At 41.8% G+C, this 25,571-nt stretch overlaps 1 protein-coding gene across 5 annotated transcripts in view; it reads right to left on the bottom strand.

The window, feature by feature from the left end:
* Positions 1-25,571, bottom strand: part of LOC126268100 (proton-coupled amino acid transporter-like protein CG1139) — a 70,323-nt gene that overhangs the window by 33,481 nt on the left and 11,271 nt on the right. The window contains exons 1-2 of one of the 5 annotated variants that reach the window (XM_049973612.1): positions 8,515-8,798; positions 7,758-7,914 (exon numbers count right to left, since the gene is read on the bottom strand). In XM_049973612.1, coding sequence (XP_049829569.1) covers positions 7,758-7,834 — 77 coding nt within the window. In that variant the 5' untranslated portion in view covers positions 7,835-7,914; positions 8,515-8,798. Of the gene's footprint in view, positions 1-7,757; positions 7,915-8,000; positions 8,799-25,571 lie in introns of those variants that run through there. The other 4 variants (XM_049973609.1, XM_049973610.1, XM_049973608.1 and 1 more) reach the window with 4 other exon arrangements.

Raw genomic sequence — 25,571 nt, forward strand, 5'->3', positions numbered from 1 at the left:
CTTCTAAATCCCTTTCGAAGCTTTTTTGCCTGCGAGGCACATTTTGGACCGTAACATGGCTACATGACGCGGAACTATGGCGAAATAATCTCCATTTTTCCCATTTCATGGAAAATCTTTGCTACGCATTGATATCTTCAAGGCCAGCCGACAGCAGTAGTTCTACATACTGAGTCATACATGCATATTTAACTTTCTGAGCTAATTACCAACATTTTTTAAAATCTAAGTTAAATGTAGATTTCTATTTTCCTTCTCCCTGGATGTAACTCAGTAATTCGTTCGAATGTTTATGTGACGAAGTAGCGTTCTTCGCAATTTTATTTCTATTCGTTTATGAAAGTTTAGACAAAATTACGTCTTAAAAGTCAGGGTTGTTCCCTATTTCGCTAATTTAAGGATTGCGGGACATATCAAGTGCAGTATGGATCATTTTACTTGCAGTAGCACAGGTTATAAAAGGCGTTTTGCGGTTATATAACCTGAAACCCACACGGTAACCAATCTTTGGTAATGACAGTGTTGGGATCGCCCTCACAGTTGAACAGAAGTTTAAATTTAAACATTTAACTGTGTTATGTATGGTGTTCCAGAAGGACTCCTACATATTCAGCGATATGACAGGAATGATCATTCTAAGCAAAAATGGGCTCAAAAATGTTTATCTCACCCTCTTTGAGCACTTTTGCCATTTTCGCTACTGTGAAAATTAACGTCAGAAGTGTTCATAGTTCTCAATGTAACTATTTTAGAATAATTTTTTTGGTTTCGAGTGAGCGTTTCTCATATCGTGACCATTCCTCCTAATCACAAAATACATCGTAGAATTGAAGTATGACATACAAATATCCCCACTGTAACCTTTACCAATATCTAAAGTACATTAAGTAATGACGTTATTATTTAAAACTTTTGAACTTTTCCAATAGTCTTAATACCCCCAAAACTGACTACTCCAAACCATCCGGCACGTTGATGGACATCGGCATCCTCTGAGATGGTGAACTTCAAAATACCATGTACAAATTCAAAACAGTGACATGTGAGGTCTTTTTTCTACGATACCTTTTATTACGACCATGGTCGTTGTACGGTAGACAAAAATGGAGGTCTAGCACCTGCCTAGGATCACTACCTTTGGGACTGAATTTTTCTGAGTACTGCGTCGCCTCTATTTCTCTCCGTAGTGAGTACATCTGCAAGGCAGGGAAGTGCGGTTAGGTAAGCGGTAAGAGACCGCTGCTGCTCTCAGTGCGATTTTGTAGGGACTAAATGGAATCAAATGAAGTCCTGCTCATGCACAAAAACTTAGACAACGCTGCGAACCAAGGCCTTGAAGTTCCACTTTATCGTTAGAAGCCCTGTGAGCCCAGTAGTTTAAATAATATTGTCAATCGCTTTATAAACAGTAGCGCTTGTTCGCTGATAATTTCTCGGATCTTACTAAATGTGTAAAGGCTTCAGTTTATGCAAATTCGAGCAAATAATTCTTTTCACGCTGAAGGATTACTTGAGATACAGTTGCGGCTAAATTTCGGGCACTCACGAACTCTGTCCTAGATCGCCAATCGCAGCCCTAGTTCTGGCGTGCAGACTGGAACTCACAATTTAGCCACTTCAACCAACCAACCAACCAACCAACCGGGCGGGTGTACAGGTGGTGTGGCCGACAGGCATCTGCTGCTCGCGAACGACAGAGGAATCTGTCGGTATCTGTTTCTCTTCACCACCAGTGTTTAAAATAATTCCCACTGGATTCGTATATTTGCTTTTCGGGAATGACTCAGCGATAGTAACAGTTACATTTTCACTAGATATCGGGGGATATGCGTATTACGTTACTGAGATATTGGAAACTAATTTCCCAAGAGACTATCTTGGATTGCTAGATAATTTCACGTAATTAAAGGAAGGTTTGTTAATGGTACCGAGAAGTGAAGAGACTTCCCGGAGCCTAGTTCCGCTGCAGCAGATTCCAGAAGGAGAACCGTGTTTATTTTCTTAACAAAGGTTTGCCGATGACGTAAAAGAAAGACCTTCGAGGAGCAGTTTAATGCCAAGTACATGCTCTTGAAGAAAAAAAATATGATCAAAAGCAAGACAAGGACAATGGAATTTAATTAAACCAGATGATGAGAGAATTAGATTAGGAAACGGTACAAATCAGTGTACGAGTTTTGCTATTTTGGCAGAAAAATCCGATGGTTGAAGCAGACTGGCAATGGCAAGAAAAGTCTCCAGAAGAGACATTTAACATAGAACATAGATTTAATGTTAGGTAGTCTTTTCTGAAGGTAGTTGTGAGTGTGGCCACATATGCAAGTGAAACATGGACGAGGAACAGTTTAGACAAGAGAATTGAGGTTTTTGAAGTGTGGATCTAAAGGCGAGTGCTTATTACATAGGTAGGTCGCGGAAGTAGTGAGGTACTGACTAGAATTGGGGAGAAAAGTTTGTGGCACAACTTGACTAAAAGACGTGGTCAGTCCAGTTTGGTACTGGAGGGAAGTGTGAATGGGTTAAAAAATTTAGAGAGACCAAGAGATGAATACAGCAAGCAGATTAACCCAGTTCCCATACCTCGATAGTCCCATCTGTCTCCCATCCATAGTCGCTGTGCATCTTTGAGGTGGTTTATCAGTTTTTACGAGTAGAACAAGGTGTCTGGCCGCTTTGTAAACGAGTGGATAACACGAAACAAATTTTATGTAAATAATGAACTTTATTGCAAGTCAACGTGAACAAATAAGTGAGTCGGATTGCAGGAGTAGTGTCCCGTCGCGGCTACAGCGCCTGAGTCGTACTCGTGACTAACGGAAGGTTTCGGAGTTTGTATTTGTCGGAGATGCTTGTAGGGGACAGTAGCATTGATAGTTTTATCAGACCAGTCTTCGGACTGAAGACGCGAACAACCACGAGTTAAGTAATTTTAGCGTATGGAAACTTACCGGAGAGACCGTTTTCAGTTATGTGAAGAGGCTTTAATTCTCAAGGAAGGTGAAAAAATGGAATATGCCACAGCATTCGATACAAATGTTACTGTACTTAAGCCGTATGGCAAACATGCCGACCCATTTCGCCCTTCGTTTTAATTGACTGCAGAAGTTAAGGTATTGAAATGGTGCAGTTTATCAAAAGCGTTAATTTCATTTTTTCCACTTTTCAGAATTAACACCGACTGAGTAAATTTTTTTCGTGTTTTGGCATTAACTTGAGTTATTGCCAATTTAGAGATTGTGAAATTGAGCACTTTGAACTTTAAGGATATTTGTTTGGCACAAGCGTTTTGTTCTGCACGACTAGCCACTATTTAGCCACACTAAAAGGAATCATCCTTCATGATTTAAGAAAATTAGCAAATTTCCGGTAAGCTATGAATTCGTTAAGGGCGCCCATACGACTTTGTGAAGGGAAGAGGGAGGGCTACGTTTGGTGGTATGAAGTGTTTATTATTTCAGTGAAGGAATGGCGACTATTAGATAGCCATATAGTTCCACTTCAGACCCTGTGAGAAACTGCGTAATATCAACTTTTAAATCATATTCTTGAAAGGAAAGCACTTTAGTACACTTCCTTCCTCTGCCCGAGATCGGGAGGGGGAGGGGGCAGGTGAAACATGTCCCTGCCCCTCCCGCTCCCCTTACTGCCTAGTATGGGCGGAGCCCTTTTAACTAGCCTACTATTTCCACGAATTAAGGTAACAGTCCAGACCGCCTGATTTTCGTATCGTTTTTGGAACTGAACTTTCCTTTTGTACGGACTTCAAACCCTAGTACTCACTTGCTAGTATGTTTACTCGATAGATATCAGACAGTTCAATTCATACAGTTTGGAAGATGTGTTGCGTAAGCTCCATAACCTTAAGATAGCACAGGAGTGGCTATTTGTTTTATTGTTTACTTTTATTTTTTCCATCGAAGTAACCGGCTGTGTCGACAGTGCAGATGTGTAAGCGTGGCCCTTAGCACTGGGGGGTCAGCATTTCTTTTGCTAGTTCTGCCCGTTGCGCGGGCTCTTCCGTTTGACTTACTGTATCTAATGCTCGAATTTCTTATTCGAGTGTATTTAGTGCGATATTCGTAAGGCAGTTGCTATTGTCTAAATTATTTAATATTGCATCCATATAAAATTGACGCGAAGTGTTGCTATGTCACAGGTCTTATCGTAATACACTACATCTGTTCTTAATCTTTTGGCACGTGATTTTTTCATCGCAGTGGACAGCTTTTAATGGTCACTTTTCTGGCGTCTTCAGTCAGTCCTCATGCTGCAAATGCACACATTCCACTGGGTACTCCCTACTGGTGGGCCCTGAATGCTTTTGCAGCCTCATGACAGAACGCCAGGATTGACCATTAAAAGCTGCCCACTATAGCGAAATAATTATGCGCCACGGGGTTAACATTTGTTTTAATAAATACTTCCTCAATGTTTGGCAGAAGATTGATGTAGTGTCAAACCTTTCCGTGATTTCTTAGCTTTAGTAATGTCCTCTGGAGTGGTGGTTTTCGCGCCGTCTGTCGCATCCTGTACACTTCCATTCTTTTCTTCACTTCCGACGACTTTCGAAGTTAGCAAAGTTACCGCTTCACCGGTGTGGCTGAAATTCCTTTCCGATTAACTAACTTACTAAAAAAGTTAGTGACGGACCCTCAGTTGAGATTTACTACATGTTATTAGCATCGTAACACCAAAATCTTAGAACCGGTAAACAAGACACTGAAGTTAATCATGGACTGCAAGAAACCGCCCGTAAGCTACGGAAGAAGGAACAGTAGCGGACGTTAATAATTAGGACTTAAGCCCAAATCGGGGCTTCTTTGCTCCTTGGTGAAGAGCAAACTACGGAATTACATGTTCCGGATAAGCAGTATTGGAAAATTGACGATACAGCTACGAACAAATGTTTAAAGAAATTATTTTCGATTATAAGAAGTGCAAGGTGGAAGAATGTAGCTTACTGGCGACACCTTGTGTGATTTTCAAGTAACCAAGTTTACTTTAGTTTACTTCAGGTAAAACTCATGCAAGATACCGTAGTATGAACAGGCTAACTTCTCTTGAGGTTTAAGCTCTTTCGATCGTGTTTCCTTTAAAAATACATACTGTATGTTCTCGGATAGGTTCCGCCTTAAGCCCTTTACCACACCATGTGGTAGAAAGGTATGAATACACAATACTGTGTTCTTCAAAAATCTGTGGCTGCGATTTAAAAACTAATATTTACATGCATGCAAACACTAAAGAACATGTTTAATCATGAAATAAAAGCCCACCGATGCTGCAACTGCAGTGAAACATGTTTGGAATAAAAGAAAATTGTCTTTTACTAATGGCAGACCCCATGCAAAAACATATGTAATGCGAACTCAATTCTAAAAGCCTGAACAGCTAGGTCATCTGCTCTTGTCAGATACCTGAGGCTCGTAGGACAACCTTACGCGAAGTTAGGTTGTCATAGCGATTTGAGCAGTTTCACAGAGTTTAGGTGCTTCATCCCAGCACTGAATTAGACGAAATAAAAAACCGAAATGAACTACGCGTCCAAAACTTTCATTACAAGTATTTTGGAATAGAAGCTGCAAACTGCTGTAACCGAAATGAAAGCTCCCTGTTTCAAAGAGTTATGAACTGTGTTCTGGGCGTAAGTGAGTGATAAACCTGAACAACGTTTTAATATACCTGAACACCGTCAAAGTTTTCTTTCCAACAGCCACAGTATTGCTTCTTCACATATGAACATAATCTGACCTTTGTTAAGCTGCATTTTAGTCTTTTCCATATTGAGCTCAAGCCATGTAACAAGACCTTAGCTTACGTCAGCTTGTTCTTATCTAATTGGGACGTGATTGCGGAATCATGAAGGTAACGTATAAGGTGCACAAAGTTCGTGCTACTCAGCTTCTCAAGCAGCCTATCAAGTGTGCGAAAAGAAATTGTAGGGATGTAGCCTACAACAATTATAACCTTTGTGTGTAGTACATGATGCTTGTCAACTTAGCTAGTCGGCCGCGCCAAAGGGAATTATCGCTTTCGATCAAAAGCTCGAAAACTCACAGGTTAATGTCTACAAACTTAAATTCTTAAAATTTTATTCGGAAGGGGGGGAAAGAAAAGTTATGCAAATGTGTAACAGCTTTACTAGAACTAGGAAGCTGTCAGCTCAAGGCAACATCGCGGACCTAAAGTCTCAAACCTCTTTCTTTCCGCATTTTATGAACTAATTGTGGGCAAATCCATATAAATTTAGAAAAGGTGATTTGAAACGTAAGGTTTCAATCCTCTGTCTATGACCCCCACTATATTCATTTCTGCCACGAGTCGCCAGCAAACAGTCATGTAGAGAACCATCTGATAGCTGTCGGCCTAAGAAAACCCTCTAGAAATCTGGAGTTTTCGCTGGCGAACAACCAACCCCACCACACTATTTGGCATACATCGTTGCAACTTATTTAGTTGCTTACAAGGAAACAGGATGTCCCTGTGCAGCACATTAATTTTCTATGAAACTGCCAGACTTTCCGATGGCAAGAACGGAATGAACCACCGAAGTTTTACGTAATTCACTAAGTTTATATTGGAACAGGCATCAACTAAGATCCATCTTTTAGAGTACTTATTGCCTACTACAGTAGTCTCCGTCCGCCGGCCATCCGCTCTTCTGGAAAGCTTTTCAACATACACAGTACTGTGCCAACACGTCCTCATTCATTCCGAAGTTGATACGGAAGAACTTAACGTAATTTCGCAGGGGGAAAGAGGGAGGAGCAGCAGCAGCAGCAGCAAATTTATTAAATTTGTCGATAGCTTTTTTCCTTGTAGGGATTTATACATTACATGAAATACTAATAACTATGGCAATTTTAAAAATTACATCCACCCGGTTGGGTTTTGAAATGTTTTTTGCACTACTTGTTTCCGATGCTGTCGCTTCTCAAATGCATCTACAATAAAATGTAGAGACGTAGTCCAAAACAAATTGCGTGCCATCTCCATTCGGACATAGCACTGCCGTCAGAGGTCACCTTGCAATATTTACTACGAATCAAATTATATATATTTGTTCATTTAACTCATGTGCATGAATGCATGGGAAAAAAGTTAATAAAATGATAACCACGTATGCAGATATCATAAACAAGTAGTACAATTAAATTTTCAAACAGACGCGGAATGTCATTCTTCAAACTTAATGAAGCTGTAGGGCCCACTCAAGAAAATGTCTGACAGCAACAAACAAAAAGACATAGTATTTCCAGGGTTTTTTTTAATTTAAGTTTGCAGTAAACTATGGAAAGCTCAGTTTACGGGAAATCAAATTTAGTTACATTTTATTAAATGCAAACTTACTGCATCTCTTATGGTTCCATTGCCCTTCAATTTTGATCTATACAGGACCTACCACTCAGAAGCGCGACTGCCAGTCTTTTAGAGGGTCTTCACGAGTGCATAAAATGGAATTCAGATTTGCATATCACTCAGTTTCCTTACCGGTTTCAATCTACGTTATTAAGTTCGTCGGAAACGTAGCTATATGTTTCAAATAAGTCAATTTACAGCCAAATAATACTCTTAACTCCTAAAATGCTCACCTAATAGTGTTTAAGTACTCTCAGTGGCCTTAGGCGTTCTGGAAACCAACTCGCCGACAATACTTGAAATATCTTTAGTTTTCGAATATTAAGGTTTCTTTCCTCCCTATAGTGGCAAAGTATTTCGGCCTACTGAAATCTCATTCGCCCAGCTGAAGTACTTACGTGTTTGGCGAGGACACAACAGAAGTTTCTTCACTAAGTGAACCAGAAGCCGGTTCAGGTTCCCTCGCATCCGACATTGCGATCAGCTCGGATTATGCAGGCCGCTGCGACAGAGAAATGACTGGTTCAGCTGGCGCGTTGCTGATGTCTGCAGTTTCTGAAACGACCAGTTTTAGTTTACGCGCATATGATAGCAGTACGCTTCAAAAGTAACTCAAACGGGAACAATGTTAAGCTGTATACTTTGCTTTCATCCCCTACGTCCACTCCACTAGTTAACATACTGAGGTCTACAGTTACAACTACGATTTTCATTCTTCGATGAGAATGTCATTTAATCACTGATGATAAACTGTTATTGCGGTGGTGCTACTGAAGTTAGAGGCAACCGCGTTTTGGAGGATGCTGTGCAAAACAACCACTCATGATAGAACACTGTAATATTTCCTAGAAAATGGATATTCACACCTGACAAAGCAGAGCACGAGAGACTAAGCCAAGTCACCCCCTATGTTCATTATCCTTTGCACATTTTTAAAGAAGTTGACTAAACAAAATGGACGTGATAACGTCAATTGATTAATGGCTAAACCTGAAGGTGCACTCTTGCATTCAAAGCAGTTTCGAAGATGAAAAAAAAAATCAATGCTTTGACCAGTATTGGGATTACACACAGAGTAACTAAAAAGTATACTACACCAACTGCGAACAACAACCGACATTCCTCCCAAAGCACATCGTGACACCGACTCCTTACCTGTCTAACGCACGGACACGGTTACACCACACTCTGGGCGGCTATTTACATGTCATCGTGAATGTGATGCCTTGCTTTCCAAAGAGAAAAGCAGATGTCACTACCCGATTATGAGTGACGACGCCGCTAGTCGTAATATGCATGGCATTTGTTGCTGCTGTTAAATAACAGATATAAGCCTTACCCTATTGATCTATGAGGCATCCGTATTAATTCGTATACTAATCATTATCACTTTTTAAACCATATTATACGGGATGGTTGTCGTTATAACGGCAAGTAATGCCCCCTACACACATACCAATTTATCGATCGACCGACCAACTTTGTGGCAGCCTACATACGTTCCGACCGACTGAACTCAGGGATTACAACACCGCCCTGTTGTTGTGATTTGTTTATCGTAAGTTCATTTTGTTTACGTTCTACGAGATCGTGCTTGGTTTTGCACAGAAACAAAAACGGCGATTTGCCTTGGATGTTTTGGAGGTGACAAGGTTTAAAATAAAAATCCGAGAGATACCTGTAGGCAAAGAAGTAGCTAATTCAAGGAAAGAAATTTACCCACGTTCTGTTATTTAAGCAGCTGGGAGCCGATGATGTAATATCTAATGTAATTATCTACTCAAATATCTAACGACGGGTCCGCAGCTCGTGGCCGTGCGGTAGCGTTCTCGCTTCCCGCGGCCGGGTTCCCGTGTTCGATTCCCGGCGGGGTCAGGGATTTTCTCTGCCTCGTGACAACTGGGTGTTGTGTTTCGTCCTGAGGTTAGTTAGGTTTAAGTAGTTCCAAGTTATAGGAGACTGATGACCATAAATGTCAAGTTCCATAGTGCTCAGAGCCATTATCTAACGACGGATGAATCGTTCGTTTCGGAGCTGATGAACATAATCAAACCATTCTTAACGAGAAAGAATACACTAATTACAGAGGATCTAAGCTGCGAGGAGAGGCTGTTAGCTACGTTACGTTTCTAGCAAGTGGCAGAAGTTAAGGGAACCTCAAACTCAGTGCTATTGTATCCCCACAATTATTAACTAAAATTATTTCTAAAACCTGCAACGTGATTTATAATAGACTGAGGAAATACGGTAGCATAAAGCAAAATAAATAAAGACGTTCATGTAAACGTTATTAATTTATTTATGTACGTAGCGTGAAAGTTTAAGAAACTCGTTTCAAATTCGAAGAAAAACGACTGCACATTAACAAAAACAACAATGGATACATAAGAAATGAAGCATTAAGCAACTTTTAGTCTGAAAAAAAGTTTTCATACGTGGCTCTTGATAAGAAGGCTTAGATGTTGGCTGGACTTCATTTAACATTTATAACAATGAAACAAGTATATTTCAAGGATTTTAAAAAAATGACTCTGACCACTATGGGACTTAACTGTGTGTGTTTGAGGTTTACGGGCCGGCCGCGGTGGTCTCGCGGTTCTAGGCGCGCAGTCCGGAACCGTGCGACTGCTACGGTCGCAGGTTCGAATCCTGCCTCGGGCATGGATATGTGTGATGTCCTTAGGTTAGTTAGGTTTAAGTAGTTCTAAGTTCTAGGGGACTGATGACCACAGCAGTTGAGTCCCATAGTGCTCAGAGCCATTTGAACCATTTTTGAGGTTTACGGGCGCTAAACAGCGTGGTCATCAGCGCCCAGGGACTTAACTGCTGAGGTCATCAGTCCCCTAGAACTTAGAAGTACTTAAACCTAACTAACCTACGGACATCACAGACATCCATGCCCGAGGCAGGATTCGAACTGCGGCCGTAGCGGTCGCGCGGTTGCAGGCTGTAGCGCCTAGAACCGCTAGGCCATAGTGGCCGGCTTCAAGGATTAATGTCTATAGAATTTCGGTATTGCGGTTTTTAGATTTCATTTCCGAAAAGTATCGGAAATAAAACCCAAAAAAGGAAATACAGAAGATCTACAGGCTTTTATTCTCTGTAAGTGCCAAATGAAACCTTTAGGGGCTCCTCAAAAAAAAAAAAAAAAAAAAAAAAAATTGTAAAGAAAGTGTGGTCCGTTTCTTGCATCTATATTGCTATGTTCATCGCACAACTTGTCCACAAACATCTGCAGTCTTTAAATTTCTACAGAAGCTCTGTCAAAGTTCCGTCTCACACCCTGTCTTGTGTATTACACCAACATTTAATCTCGCGCGCAGTAGCATAGGACGAACGTAAGTCGGGCGATTGGCACGCGCTACACGGCGCAATTTGTTGGATGGACTTTCTGGGGGGGCGGGGGGGGGGGGGGGGGGGACGGTCGGTTGTCGGACGGTCCTACCCGCCCGACTTCCCGACAAGGAAACTTCGTCGGTCGGTCGATCACAACGACTACACACGTCCAATTTGTAGATCAGTCGACAGGTAGGTTGTTGCGTGTGTAGGGCCTTAAGTAAAACTACCTTGAGCTGTAATTTTGTTCTGGGAGGAGGCACTGTGCACTGCCGCGTCTGCGACGGCACGCGACGGAGACTGGAAGAAATATTTCAGGTTCCGAATAATGTACAGTTTGTCAGTGCAAACAATAGTCCTGGATAAAGGTGTGGAACTACTTACGCCATGGAAGGACAGACTTCAGGGAAAATTCTGTGATCACTTAACAGTGAGAGTGTCATTGGAGTTTAAAAAATTCACGTCAGTTCAGTTATATCTCAAATAGTCGTAATGAGTCCTTCATGCAATACACTTGCCAAGTCTGTAAATATTGAAAACTATATGTTTCTGAACAAATAAATGTAGTAATAAAATAAAAGCTAATGTGTAAGTGAAGGGATGACCTCAACGACTGTAAAATGTGGTTTGTTAGAACTAATACTTTTCAAAATGCTTTATACATGGACTTCGGAATTCTTTTCATGTCAAATACTTTGGCCTGGACTAACTTACAGCACTAACCTCTTAGGAGTCTCCATGTCAACGTACACTCTACCACAGAATTAACATTTCATTGCGGATACAGCCATTAGGCCGAGTCAGTCATTCAGTGCTATACTTTTCTTTCTTCCCTTGGACAATGCTGGTGTGGTAAGATAAGCAACGGCAAGAGTAGCTCTAATGGTCATTTTGATACCAGGGTGAATGATGCACGCCTGGGTTACTTATGTGGAAAAATTAAGAACTGTGTTTTGACGAATTTGTAATTCACCACATTTGTTAAATATTTATTTAGAGTAAAAACTGCTCTATGACAAGAAGCTGTGTTATTAACTTGCAATGCGAAGGGGCGGACGACATGTGGATAAGACTCAGAATGGTGTTAAAACGCCCTTGTCCGGCCAGTTCATACTACTTCACGTTGCAGAAGACAGGTGTTTCGTGTAGAAAAGAAGCAAAACGAGTGTTGAAAGAAGAGACTTTCAGATATGATTTGAAATTTATTTGCGGACTGTGAATTCTTTATCAGCTGTATCAGGTATATACTGCCTACTAGTGACATATGACAAATTGTTCTCGACCGGCACTCGAACCCAGATTTCCTGCTTATCGCGGTCGTCTTAACCACTTGGCTATCCGTAAACGGTAAATACGGGTCCTATTCTCCACAAAAAAAAGGTTCTGAGCACTATGGCACTCAACTTCTGAGGTCATCAGTCCCCTAGAACTTAGAACTATTTAAACCTAACTAACCTAAGGACATGACACATATCCATGCCCGAGGCAGGGTTCGAACCTGCGATCGCAGTGGTCTCGCGGTTCAAGACCGTAGGGCCTAGAACAGCACGGCCACTCCGGCCGGCAGGTTCGATTCTCAGTCCGGCACAAATTTTCATGTGTCACTAGTAGATAGTATACAGGGTGAAAAGTATTTAAACAGACAAACTCTGGTTGGTTGTAGGGGACATCAAAACAAATATTTTTCCCTAATGTTATTTTTTCTATGAGGATTATTTAAACTGGTGGAGGCCGTATTACTCTCTTCAGTTGTCAGAGGTCGTACTCGTATTACGCTCTTCAGTTGTAGGCAACTGCTGTCCATCAGTGTAGTAGTGCATTGTCTCTGTTTACTAATGGAGCGATACACCTGGAGTGAGTACACTGATATGGTTCGTAGCGCACCACAACGGACGAGCTGTACAGCGGGTTCATCAACAACAATATCCTATTCGCCATATCCCGGGGATCCTTCAATCAGCACTCGTGCAATTGCATGTAACATGGGGACGATTCAGATGAATGTAAGAACAGTTCTTGTTACGTCCATTTCACTTACTGCGTGTCGACAACCTGGAACCAGTTGATTATCCAGCCAGAGCACAGTAATCGCAGTGGTATTTGCAACAGTGTGAAATGCATCCTACATTTCCATCCTCTGTGTTGTTTACCGATGAAGCAACGTTCGGGCGTGATGGAGTCTTCAACATTCACAATTCGAATGTTTGGAGTGAGGATAACCCACATGCCACAGTTACTAGCACTCCTCAAGTGCGGTTCTTCGCTAATGTGTGGGTCGGTGTCGTTGGGGACTGTTTGATTGGACCGTATCTGCCACCTAGGCCATTAAAGGGCAGGCACTATTACAATATTCTCCCTAGAGCGTTGCCAGGATTACTGGAAGACGTCCCGCTCCCTACAAGACAACGCCTGTGGATCCAACATGACGGGGAACCGGCACATTTCAGTTGTCGTCTGCGTCAATTCCTGGACCGACGGTTCCTAGAAACGTGGAGTGGCAGAGGTGGTCCTGTACCATGGCCTGCTCGATCCTCAGATATGTCCCCTCTGGACTTTTTTGTGTGGAGAGAGATGCGCAACCTTGTTTACGCAACTCCTGTAGCATCAGAAGAGGATCTGGTTGCCCGGATAGTAGCAGCAGCACTAACGATTCAGGATACTCCTGCGGTTTTTGCCCGTGTCAGATAGAACATGATCTGACAGCTAACCTGTGTTTACATATAAATGGAGGCATTTTTCAAAATCTACTGAAATTTAAATTGGGTTGTGTTAATGTGTTGTCTCTTGGTTATAAAAAAATGGAAAAGTGTTTGTTGGTTTAATTAATTTGACGCTAGAGAAATCTTCCTCTACCGGTTTAAACACTCCTCATAGGAAAAAATGGCATTAGGGAAAAATATTTGTTTTGATGTCCCCTACAACTTCCCAGAGTTTGTTTAAATACTTTTCACCCTGTATACCTGATGCAACTGATCTCGAAGTATTCGCAGTCAGCGTATAAATTTCGAATTATTTCATACAGCAGTGTATCTCATATTTAAAAAATGAAACGCCTGAAAGGCAACAGAAGAGCACCTAGAACGAATAAGTTTTCTAGAAAGTACTCAGAGGCCAAATGTGGTGTCACAGGAAGGGCGTTGGTTAGGGTGTTGGCTGAAAATATTACATAGACTCATGAGGTATCATTTAAGCTCACATGGAGAGCTGTGAATCATGGCAGTGCACTGGTGGTGACCATAAGTGGGCACATGAGACCCCGCAGCGCGGGACCATAAATGCCAGTGTGAAAGGGGTGGCGTGATCTACCGCACGGTATAAAGGCGGATGTGGCGGGGAGGTCAGTGTAGATAGCGGCCTGCGAGGGACCTCTGTGTAGGTCAGGCCAGGGGCCAGGATTTGTAGTATCAGCTCTGTCTCTGCTCAATCTCATACTTAGTCCACGTACCTCCCTCCATGGGATTTTGCAACAAGGGGCAGTGTACTTTTTATTCAAGTCATTAACCAATTCTTGATCAGATGAGCAATTAAAGATTGTAGTTATTCAAGTCCAGTCTTTTCCAGTTGGCTACGTCCACATTAGCTGACTGGGCTGACCCCGTCCAGTCTCCAAAGTCATTGAGCGTCTAGACGGATCGCTGTACGCGACTTGGGGATTTTTTTTATGGTATCAAGTGTGTGGGGTTAGGTCATGGGGTTAGCGTGCAGTTATCACGTCCCGAGGTTTAGGGAAAGGCGGCCTCTCTTTGGACTATCGAAACTGCGCAACTGGATGTCACGACGGTGCAGCATTGAGAACCCCTTTTGCATTGCTTGAATAACCAGTACGCAGGCCAGTGGCACAGCCAGGAGCCAGAACAGAAAAGGTAGAGGGTTCCTCTCTCACTTTTGAGGAGAAGAAGAGTGCGCTTGAAGAAAGAAGGAAAGGCCAGGATTAGTCTAGCAGCAAATGACGCCTGGGGAGCAAGGAGGACATCCCTGAAGACGTAGCCCGCGGCGGTGCCCGAGCGGTGCTAGGCGCTTCATTCGGGAACCATGTGGCTGCTACGGTAGCAGGTTCGAATCCTGTCTCGGGCATCGATGTGTGTGATGTCATTAGGTTAGTTAGGTTTAAGTAGTTCTAAGTCTAGGGGACAAATGACCTTAGATGTCTAGTCCCATAGTGCTTAGAGCCATTTGAACCATTTTGATAAAGACAATAGTGCGTGCGTGAGGTGGCCAGTTAACTTTAGCAGAGCTGTAGAGAAAGCTCTGACAGAGGACAGTGCGATTGCCTCGGTCCGAGAAAAAAATTATCGCCTGAAGCCGTGGTGTAGTGCCGTGGACCGAGAAGAAAGCCACCAATTGTTTAATGTGGGGGAAACCACGCCATTTAGCTCGAGAGTGTCGTGCAGATAAAAGAAAAGGTAGGGAAACGGACAAATCACAAGTAGTGAGTTGCTCTAAATGTAATTCCCAAAGTCATAGAGTCCCATGTGTGCATCCGAAATCCGTAACTTAAGTTAAATACAAACGAAATGGTCATTACATGAGAGACGGCCTAGAAAGCGTTTGCCGCGCACACAATGCAGAAAACTGAGTAACGGCGTAAGAAAGCAGTCACCTTACGTCTTACCTGGAAAAGTATTAACATCTGACTGCAAAAGTAAAAATGATTTTTACAGCTAGGAGTGTCAGAACGGGATTACTAATTGCCTGAGATTTCTCGTGGATAGCGATTTGCAGATAAGCCTAGTTAGAAGTATTTGAATAAATGTCAGGACGTACAGTACAGCCAAACGTATTATGATTTGGGGAATCGCTAATACGGTTGCCAGGTCAGAGGGAACTGTAACTCTCGAAATACCAACGAGAAAGAGAATGCAAGTGAGGCATCGTTTCCACACCATGGGGAAGGATGTGGATCTTCCATTTGATAGGGTAGCGGGCCGAGACTTTTTCAAAGAACATGGAGTCGTAATCAGTTCTGCCACAGGAAGCCTGTGGACCTGCAAGGAACGTATCAGATGAAGACAGAGAAAGAGTGTGAGCTCAGCTCAATGTAAATTGGTATTAGAAGTTGGAAACTTGCTAATACGGTTGTGCAGGTACAGAAAATACAAGGCTTTTCAACACGGAGAGAAATACGTCTAAGGAAATGATGAAGTCCCAGGGTGAGCTCCGCATAGTACATTCAAAGAAAATAGCAGGCTCTTGTGTGAGATGCTTAAGCATAAAGAGAGAAACATGAGGAGAGGCGAGAGCGAATAGTGACAGAAACTCAGCACCGGAAAACAACAGAGACAGGTAACAGGTAATGCCGAGATGACCAAAAAAGTACAAGCAAATTGTTTCTGCATTACCGATAAGACCCCGGGAGGAATTGGTGTGTCAAATAAGAATAGAAGAAAATGGAATGAGAGACGCTATCATTCCAAAGCAGGATATCACCAAGGGCGTGTACTTACCTGAGGTATTAATGAAAGCAATGGCTAATGAGTGTTCTGGGCACTACAGATGTGAACGTATCTGTAACAGACTGCCCATGAGTGGCAGCAGCAGCAGTTCCGCAGCAGACATTGTCGCGGCAATCGTTCAGTGTGAGTTGTCTCAGTAAAAATAAGCCACAGATGAAATCAAGAATAAGTGTAGTAAAGGAGAACATTCGCACAAGTCATCTGAATGCAGAAGATAAGGCAGCAATCATAGCTATGCACCATGTAGATCAATGTTTTCTATTTGCCTGGGGACCTATCTCTACAAAGGTAGTATCGGGCACTAAATTAAACTGCTATCCGAAGCAAAAGATATGGTGACATGTTCGTGACGCTACAGAATAACGAAAGCGCAAAAGGAGATGCTCCAGCAGAAAATTGAAAAGGTATCAGAGGATAACATTATAGTATCAAGTAAAAGTCGTTCGAATTTTCCCTTGATTTTAATTCCGAAAAAGATGGATACCAGTGGAAAGCAAAAGTGACGAATAGTGGAGGACTATAGGCGACTTAATGAGCTCTCCCTAAATTCAGTGTAATCATTGCGAAGAATAGACGAAATTGTTGACGGTCTAGGAAAGGCAAAGTACATCTCGACCCTCGGCTTAGCGTTATCACGTCTTCTGAGATGGACAGTATCGAAAAAAAGACGGATTTCAGTACACCATACTGCCATTACAAGTACACACGAATGCCCATGGGTCTTAAAACACAGCTCCTAGTACATTTCAGAAGTTAATGAACACCATTTTGACGAGGCCACAAGGTGACACATTGCTCATCTGTTTGGAGGGCGTTATAATATTTGGCTCTTCCTTAGAGGAACATAATGTGCAGCTGGCGGATATATTCAAAAGCCTTAGATTCTACAATTTAAAGCTACAAGTGGACAAGTGTGACTTTTTGCGAAAGGAAGTGTGAAGTTTGGGTCATATTTTGTCGCCCAGAGCTTGAGGCCCGATCCACAGAAAGTGTTAAAAGATTTTCCACGGCCCAAAACAATGAAGCAATTAAAGACTTTTTAGGCCTTGTGGCATACTACTGGCGTTTTGCAAGCAACTTAAGCAAAATCGCGAAGCTGCTTCATGAATTATTAAAGAAATAAGGGGTGTCAAGCAAGAACCTGATCAGTCCACCAATACTTTGGAAAGGGCTTCATAATTACCACTGATGCTAGCCTGCCAATTATTGGAGTTGTTTTAAGTCAGGGAAAAATCGGAAGTGACACCTGTCACATATGCCTTAAGGACGCCGAACAAGGCAGAAAGAGGTTACAGTATGACTGAGAGGGATATGTTGGCCATTTTTTGGTCAGTGAAATATTTCAAATCATATGTATTTGGAAGAAACATCCTGATATGTAGAGACCATAGACCTCTAAACTGGGTAATAGTATATCATATCCGTCACCCAGAGTGATAAAAGTTAGGTTATAGCTGCTGAAATACGACTATCGTATCCCGAAAAAGTGTGGCAAACGAAATCAAGTCGTCGACGCATTCTCGTGTGTGAGAGAGGCCAGGGCACCTGGTGCGCGGCCAGAAGGAGACAGTAGCCTAGGTCAAGACACGATGCAAAGAAAGCTGTGACACAGGTCAGGAACCCACCAGCAGGCGCTGGCAACAGGGCTGTTGGTGCACACGAGCAGGCAGCAGGCATGGCTGACAAGGACTCAGGTCACAAAACAGCTCAACCAAGAACGGTAAAAGGTATTATTCAGGAATGTGAAAACTACATCAAAGAAATAGAAAAATATATCCAGAAACAAGAAACAGCTGAGTCGGGAAAGACTGGAGAAATAAGTGCGACTGAAAAAGCCACAATATTAAACGAGTTTCACGATTCTCCCACTGGTGACCACCAGTGCATAGAACGAACCGTTGAGACAATAAAGAAGTACTGAGTATGGAATGGTATGAAGGAAGATATAGAAGAATATAACCCGAAATGCTGAAGTTGTCAAAAGAATAAGCTCACTAGGAAACACATTAAGATGCTTCTAGATATCACGAAGACTCCTGAATACGTTTTCGAAAGATGTGACATTGACATAGTAGATCCTTTAAACCAGACAGACGAAGGTAGAAAGTATATCCTTACGTTTCAGATTGCTCTCGCGAAGTTTGTGGTAGCTGAACGCATTGAAAGGCAAGATGCCGACACAGTAGCGATGGTGCTGGTTGAGAACGTTATACTGAGGTTTGGCCATCTCCATCTTAGCTGACTGGGCGGACCTTCTCCAGTCTCCAATGTCACTGAGCGTCTAGACCGCTCGCTGGACACGATATGTGGATCGTCAACATGGTATGTTCTTTCAGACAAGCAATTAAGTCTTACGTTTCGTTTGCTTACCTTAATTTTGTAGTCCTAGAAAAGATGCAAAGAGTAATAGACGCATCAGAATAGACGACCAGGAAAGTGAAAAAAGTTAGCCAGACGACGTTATATTGGTACAAAAATTATTCGGTTTGAAGAACAGCAGATGTAACAACTTTCATGCTGGTTAATAATTTTTGTTGTCGCCTTTTTCACGGTTTTGGTGACTGGAATGTGGTAACTTGTTTTCGTTGTTCACCACAATGATTTGTTACATGACTGTAGTACAGCCTAAAATAAGACGTAGCAGATGATAAAAATAAGTCTGGCCAGGATAACGTTTATTGGGCTTCGCACACAATAGACTTTAAGAATGTGTGGTACTCTCCTGTAACCTGTCTTACAGTTGAACGTTCTGAATCGAAAAGTTAAACTAAATCGTAATCGCGGTTGGCTGTTCAAACCTTCATTATAACAATTTTCCAGAACTGCTACAAATTCGTCGGGCAATAGACCCGCTCGAACTGTCAACAGTCAACTGGCACTGCTAATAGTGTCCTACGACTTCCACATCGCTGGCAACGGGTTACACATAATGCTGGTGACTACTTTGAAGGTCAGTAAAACTTTTAAACAAGTGTCTGTTTTGTACAAGCTGTAAATAAATAGTTGCCACTATTAAAGTTCCAACCCTCGTACTTATAAAGCTATTTTTTTTTGGAAACCTACTTTTTATTTGGAACAATGCCTACTGATATTAAGAAACTAAAAGAGTGTGAATTAGAATGTCAGTTGGGTTCGTTGCAGGATTCTAGTGCGCGTCACTTACGAGATATCGTATCTGAAAAGTTTCCTCACAGATACTTGTACAATACCAATGGTAGCACACACTAAATAACACCACTAGTGCATACACTAGTTATGTGGCTTGTAACAAGTAACGAGATAGTTACATTTAGCCCGCCCGGTTGGCCGTGCGGTCTAAAGCACGGCTTTCCGGGCGGAAGGAGCGCCTGGGTCCGGCGGATATGTGTCGAGGTCCGGTGAACCGGCCAGTCTGTGGATGTTTTTTAGGCGGTTTTCCATCTGCCTTGGCGAATGCGGGCTGGTTCCCCTTATTCCGCCTCAGCTACACTATGCCGGCGATTGCTGCCCAAACAAGTTCTCCACGTACGCGTACACCACCATTACTCTACCACGCAAACATAGGGGTTACACTCTATGAGACGTTCCCTGGGGCGTCCACCGGAGCCGAACAGCACAATAACCCTGGGTTCGGTGTAGGGCCGCGGATGGGTGAAGTGGACTGCGGTAGTCGTCGTGGGGTTGTGGACCACAGTGGCTGCGGCGGGGACGAAGCCTCTCCGTCGTTTCTAGGTTCCCGGTTAATATACAATATATACAAAACAACGAGACAGTTGACCATCACAGATAGTATTCAAAATGATCACCGGCAGCGGCAGTACACGAATCCCGTCTGGTATGGAACGACTGTTGCATACGTGCCAGCATTTCAGCGGAGGTGTCCTAACAGGTTGCATATCATCGGGCGTAGTTAGTATGTTCTTGTAGACAGCGTCTTTCAGCTCTCCCCGCATAAGAAAGTTCACAGACGTCACACCCGGGCAATGGGTTGGCCAAGATTTCTTTGCGTCCAATCGAACGATTTGGAAACAATTCGTGAAGACATTCTGCAGTACATCGTGCCCTATGAACTGAACAGCCATCTTGTTGGTACCACAGGTTCCTCCCGCTCTGTAGAGGAACGTCTTCTAGCATCCATTGAAGATTGTCTGTTAGGAGGCTGTGTCTCTTGAGCGCGCTCAGTGTTCCGTCTATGAAACACGGATCCGTCTATGAAACACGGACCTATGAGCTGAAGGTTTATTATCCTATACCAAACGCTTACATTCCATGGGCGCTGACGTCTATGAAACACGGACCTATGAGCTGAAGGTTTATTATCCTATACCAAACGCTTACATTCCATGGGCGCTGACGTCTATGAAACACGGACCTATGAGCTGAAGGTTTATTATCCTATACCAAACGCTTACATTCCATGGGCGCTGACTTTCACCGACAAAACCAACGAAGATTGCCAGCAGGCCAAAAGTGCGTGCTTTGGCGGTTTACCTGGCCGTGATTGGTAAACCTGGCTTCACCGCTGAGTATAGGTGATACATATCGAGTATCCTGTCTTAATCCACAAGTACAGAAGTTAACACGATTCCCATAGTAGGTTCTATGCAGCTCTTGATATAGAGAGAGGGATGCGATAGGTATGGAACATTTGTCGATTGAGAATGCTAGAACTTTTGTCTGAAACGTGCCACTTTCTCTTGCGATTGTGCGGGAGCTAACGTGCAGATAAATGGCAACAGCAGCAAGAACATTAATTTCTTATCTTCTGTCGTCACTTGTTTCCTTCTTTAGCGTTTTCTAGGTGTTACACTACCACTTTTACGTATTTTCTGTGATTCGTGGTTCTCTTAAGCCTATCTCCGTTTCCTTTAAGCAGTTTGGGTGACTTGTTTTGTTGCGGAAGTAGTCCCACATTTTTAAAAATCAATTTGGGTTCATTCTGAGGATGTGTCCATAAAACTAAATTCTTATTTTCCTTATTGTGTCTGAGTTTTTCGGTAGTTTGGTAAAGAGTTTTATTTCTGGAATAGATCGAATCGGGGGCCAAGGATTTTTCTTAATGTCTCCCTTTTTTTTGATCTCCACCCTGTCAACTGGGCCATGGCTGATGAGGGACAGTATTTCGGCAGCATACAGGGCCTTCGGTTTGATTACTGCGTTTCATGACTTATTTTTGCTTTCCATAAGAGTGACTTTTTATTACTTGTTTTTAGTGAGATGGAAGCTAGTTCAGCTGCAGTTCTTCTAGGTTCCATTGCCTTGCTCTCCAGGACATTCCAATTGATCCATTCTTTAACGACATCTATTTTTATTCTCCAACTTTAACATGTTTGGGTGGGATTTTTAAGGAGACTTTGCGACCTATTTTTTCTGCTTGTTTTTGTAGTTCGTAGATCCGTTCTTTGGGTTCTTCCCAGGGCCACTTTATCTGCTAACGCCAGACAATTGATTTTGAGGGCTTTTTTTTCTGCTACAGGTCTTCATGTTCCACTCTCTGACTACTTTCTCAATGGGCAATTAAATAGCAGTGGGGAAGTCCATGTCGTTGCCGTCCATCAGTTTTTATCTCAAAAGGGTTGGAGAGTTCTCCAATGAATTTCACCATTTCATCATAATATATTATAAACCATAACATATAATGGTCAATAGTGATAAAACAGCAAAGGTAAATTAACACTATTCGTTAACAGTAACGTAACTGTAGCTTATACGTGCTGACTCTTGCCAACGTTGGAATGGATCTTGTAAAACGATCATATACCAAATTTTATTACAGCAAGTGCTGCAAATAAACGATCCTCACTGGCAGTTTCGTCATATCAACTGCAACGTTGTAATATTGAAATAATAATTAATTTGTCGGAACACTGTGTGTTACGCAAGGAACTAATTTCATAAGCACCTACAAGGGAGCTTGAACCTCGGCCCGCAAATTCGTAGCGTAATGAATACATCTCTGATTCACAAGTCCGGCTCGACATGTCGTCAAAAATAATCATGACATAGGTGAACACAGAAAACTCCTGTGTCGAGCGTATGCGAGAAATGTAATGCAAATCAAAAATGGTTCAAATATCTCTAAGCACTATGGGGCTTAACATATGAGGTCATCAGTCCCCTAGACTTAGAACTACTTAAACCTAACTAACCTAAGGACCTCACACACATCCATACCCGGGGCAGGATTCGAACCTGCGACCGTAGCAGCAGCGCCGGCAGCTGTGACCGAGCGGTTCTAGGTGCTTCAATCGGGAACCACGTGGCTGCTACGGTCGCTGGTTCGAATCCTGCCTCGGGCATGGATGTGTGTGATGTCCTTAAGTTAGTTAGGTTTACGTAGTTCTAAGTTTAGGGGACTGTTAAGTCCCATAGTGCTCAGAGCCATTTGAACCATTTTTAACACTTCGCAAACACGGCAGAGGTGAGCATCGCTTACATCAGTGCTTCCGTCGAAAACCAAAGACAAAAAATCCAGATCTCTTTCCTTTAGTCCGACTGCGCTTCCATGTCGTTCGCTATTTCTTTAGAACATCTTCAAATTGTGCACCTTGAGGGAAGAACTGTTTCGAAAATAGGAATTAAGCCAGATGTAAAATTGCTGCGGTATTTATAAAACATTTTTTCACGAATTCCCCATAGGGCAGACTGATATTGCTATTTAAAGAGGTATCTGATAGTTTTAATTCCAGCACCATTAAACAATGCATGATTTTCTTCAGGTAAATGTGTTATAAGGATGGGGTAAAACAGAGGAATAAAAACATATAATGTATTGTCTGCAACAGTAGTAATTTAACAAAAATACCTGGATGTGTATTTTCTTCTTTCCCTCTCTGTGGGGCGGCGAAGAAGTCGTCGAATGAGTTGTTTGAATGTTCATTTCACGTAACAGACTATTGCCGATGCAACATATGTGGGACGGCGAAGAAGTCGTTGTTTAATGTTGAATGAAAGTTGAACATTGCCACCTTAAATCACGCGAGCCTGGCAACTAATTTGGTGGCCAGTCAGAAAGCGAAGGGAAACTTACTGACCTTAGTTCCCAGTCTGCACGGCCACATTCCTGTACAGCCCAGCTAAACGAAAAATATCCATAGTTCTTCATGGGATTAGGGCTGCTTCAATAAAATTTAAAGTTCCAAACAAGATTTTATTATCTTAAAGGCTCACACAAATTACTCGAAACTTCTGAAAATGCTAAAGACATTAAATATTGTTAATTCAGCCAACCGTTTAATAGTTCAGAGGCGACTTCTACAGCAAGTTCCTCCCGAATAGTTCATTACTCTAACTAACGGTGCTCTATTAATAGTTCGCAATAATGTTAAAAAAAATAATTAATTAATGCTCGCCTTAAAAGTGGAGTTAGTCACCACTTGCCACGCGGAATTATACTTCACACGGACGGCACAATAACAGTTTGTTACCGAAGTCTAAACGATCCAGGACGGTGTACAGTCCTCGCGATTTTCAATGTCCGTTTACATTGCTAAGTACGCGCATGTCACAGCCCGCTATGACGTCACCCGAGGCGAGGCGCGATCGGACGTTAAGCTCGCGTGGACTAGGCGTTGGTCTAATGCGGAGTGAGCTTCCTACTGCCTCTGCCGCTCTTTCCATATAGCTCCGGCGCGCACCGCCAAGAGAGCATCTGTTCTTTCCATTCCTATGCAGTTACCTGCAGCCTCCAAATGATCGCTATCTCAGGCACATAATCTTAAATATCACATTTAATAATAGCTTTACAAACTTCTCAATTTTTGTATACATACATCTGAGCAGTACAGAAGCACGTAGAAAATCTCAGCCCGCTAAAATTAAAACTTTACTCTCTAGAATCTTTACAATGGAACTAACGGTAGATTGTTACCTCTGAACCATAGCTTTATCAAGACTTGTATCAGCTCTTAATTATGCTACAAGACCAAAACTTGGTGTAGCTTTGTTAATTGTCCTATCTGATCATTGGTCTTAAAGAATTTGTTTTATCATTAAAATTTAAAGTACTTAATCTATAATGCTTATGTACATTTTACTCACAAAAGTAGTTTTTACTAAATTACCAAAAAACTAGAAGAGGTAACTGATTGTGGTATTTCCATTATTATTATTAGGGTGAACTGAAGCATCCTACCAATTTTCAATATTGTAGCTCTATTATTTCGCGCCTCTGATTTTTCCGAAAAACGCGGATTCTGGAGTCAATTTTAGTTTTATGGTTTTGGAAACCAGCACCACTCATTAATGACTTCTTACTGCACCCTCTCACCAAATTTTGGCTTCCTAGCGTCATTATTTAGCGCCTCCTATTTTTCTTTCAAAACGTGAATTTTACGTAAACTACTAATTTTATAACATTAAGATTTGTTACCTGAAACATTATTACATAGAACTATACTTTAACAAAGTTTTACACACAAATCTTAATTTTTACTTTTATGTTAAATGTGGTGCAATACTATATGCAGGCGCGTTACGATGACGTGACGCTACTAGCAGTGAACTAGGGTAAGTCCCGTGCACTCGCTCGCCTCTGTATCTTATACATGATACAGCGCTTGCTTTGCTTCATCACCCCCTTTTTAATTTTCGTGAAAATCTATTTTTAAACAAAATTAAATTTCTAAAAGAACAAACAAGCGATGGATTACTTTAGTATACCTCTTTCAACTTAAGTTGCTTCTTCTTAGGAAATTCCTTATTACTACATACACAAAATAACCATACTCATATATACATAGAAAACCTAGTACAGAAGACATTCACAAATTATTTACATACATTTACATGGAAATATAAATTTTTCAATGGTTACAAAATAGTTATTTTTTTTTTCTTTAAAATCAGTCTCTTCCTGAAAAAGAAAATACACACGACTTTTATCACTGCAACGCACTCACATTTTTCTTTTACTATAATACTCGGCACTGTGGTGGGTGTCCTATTGTAACACTCATTTAATTTCACTGATTGACAAAATTGTGGGAGGAAATTGTATTCACTGTGGTTTGCGTCTCTACTTCCAATCTCCCTACCGCTTGTTGTCAGTCATTCATGCAGCCTGCATGTCCCTGAGAAACAGACAATACAGTCTAAGTTTCTGTTTTCAACTTATATCTAAGGTAGGACAAATTACATTTTATAATTTATATTCTGGCACTATTTTACTAATTGTGAAGTTGTCAGAAAGACATTTAGCACTAAGTCGTATCTGATACAATAGCTCCTACTTTCTTCTTTCATAAATAATCTTTTAGGTTCCTAAATAGTGAAAATTCTTTTAGCAAATTAATATATTAAGATCTTGCTTCAACTTAGAAAATTGAGTAACCTTTTAGTTTTAATGTACTCTGGCTTAATTATCGTATGGATTAGTTCATCAAAGAAGTCATTTGCTGACCAGCACTTTGCTTTATTGTATGAATTACTAAAGAAATTAGTTAT

The sequence above is a fragment of the Schistocerca gregaria genome, chromosome 4 (assembly GCF_023897955.1).
Source record: "Schistocerca gregaria isolate iqSchGreg1 chromosome 4, iqSchGreg1.2, whole genome shotgun sequence".
Taxonomy (NCBI): domain Eukaryota; kingdom Metazoa; phylum Arthropoda; class Insecta; order Orthoptera; family Acrididae; genus Schistocerca; species Schistocerca gregaria.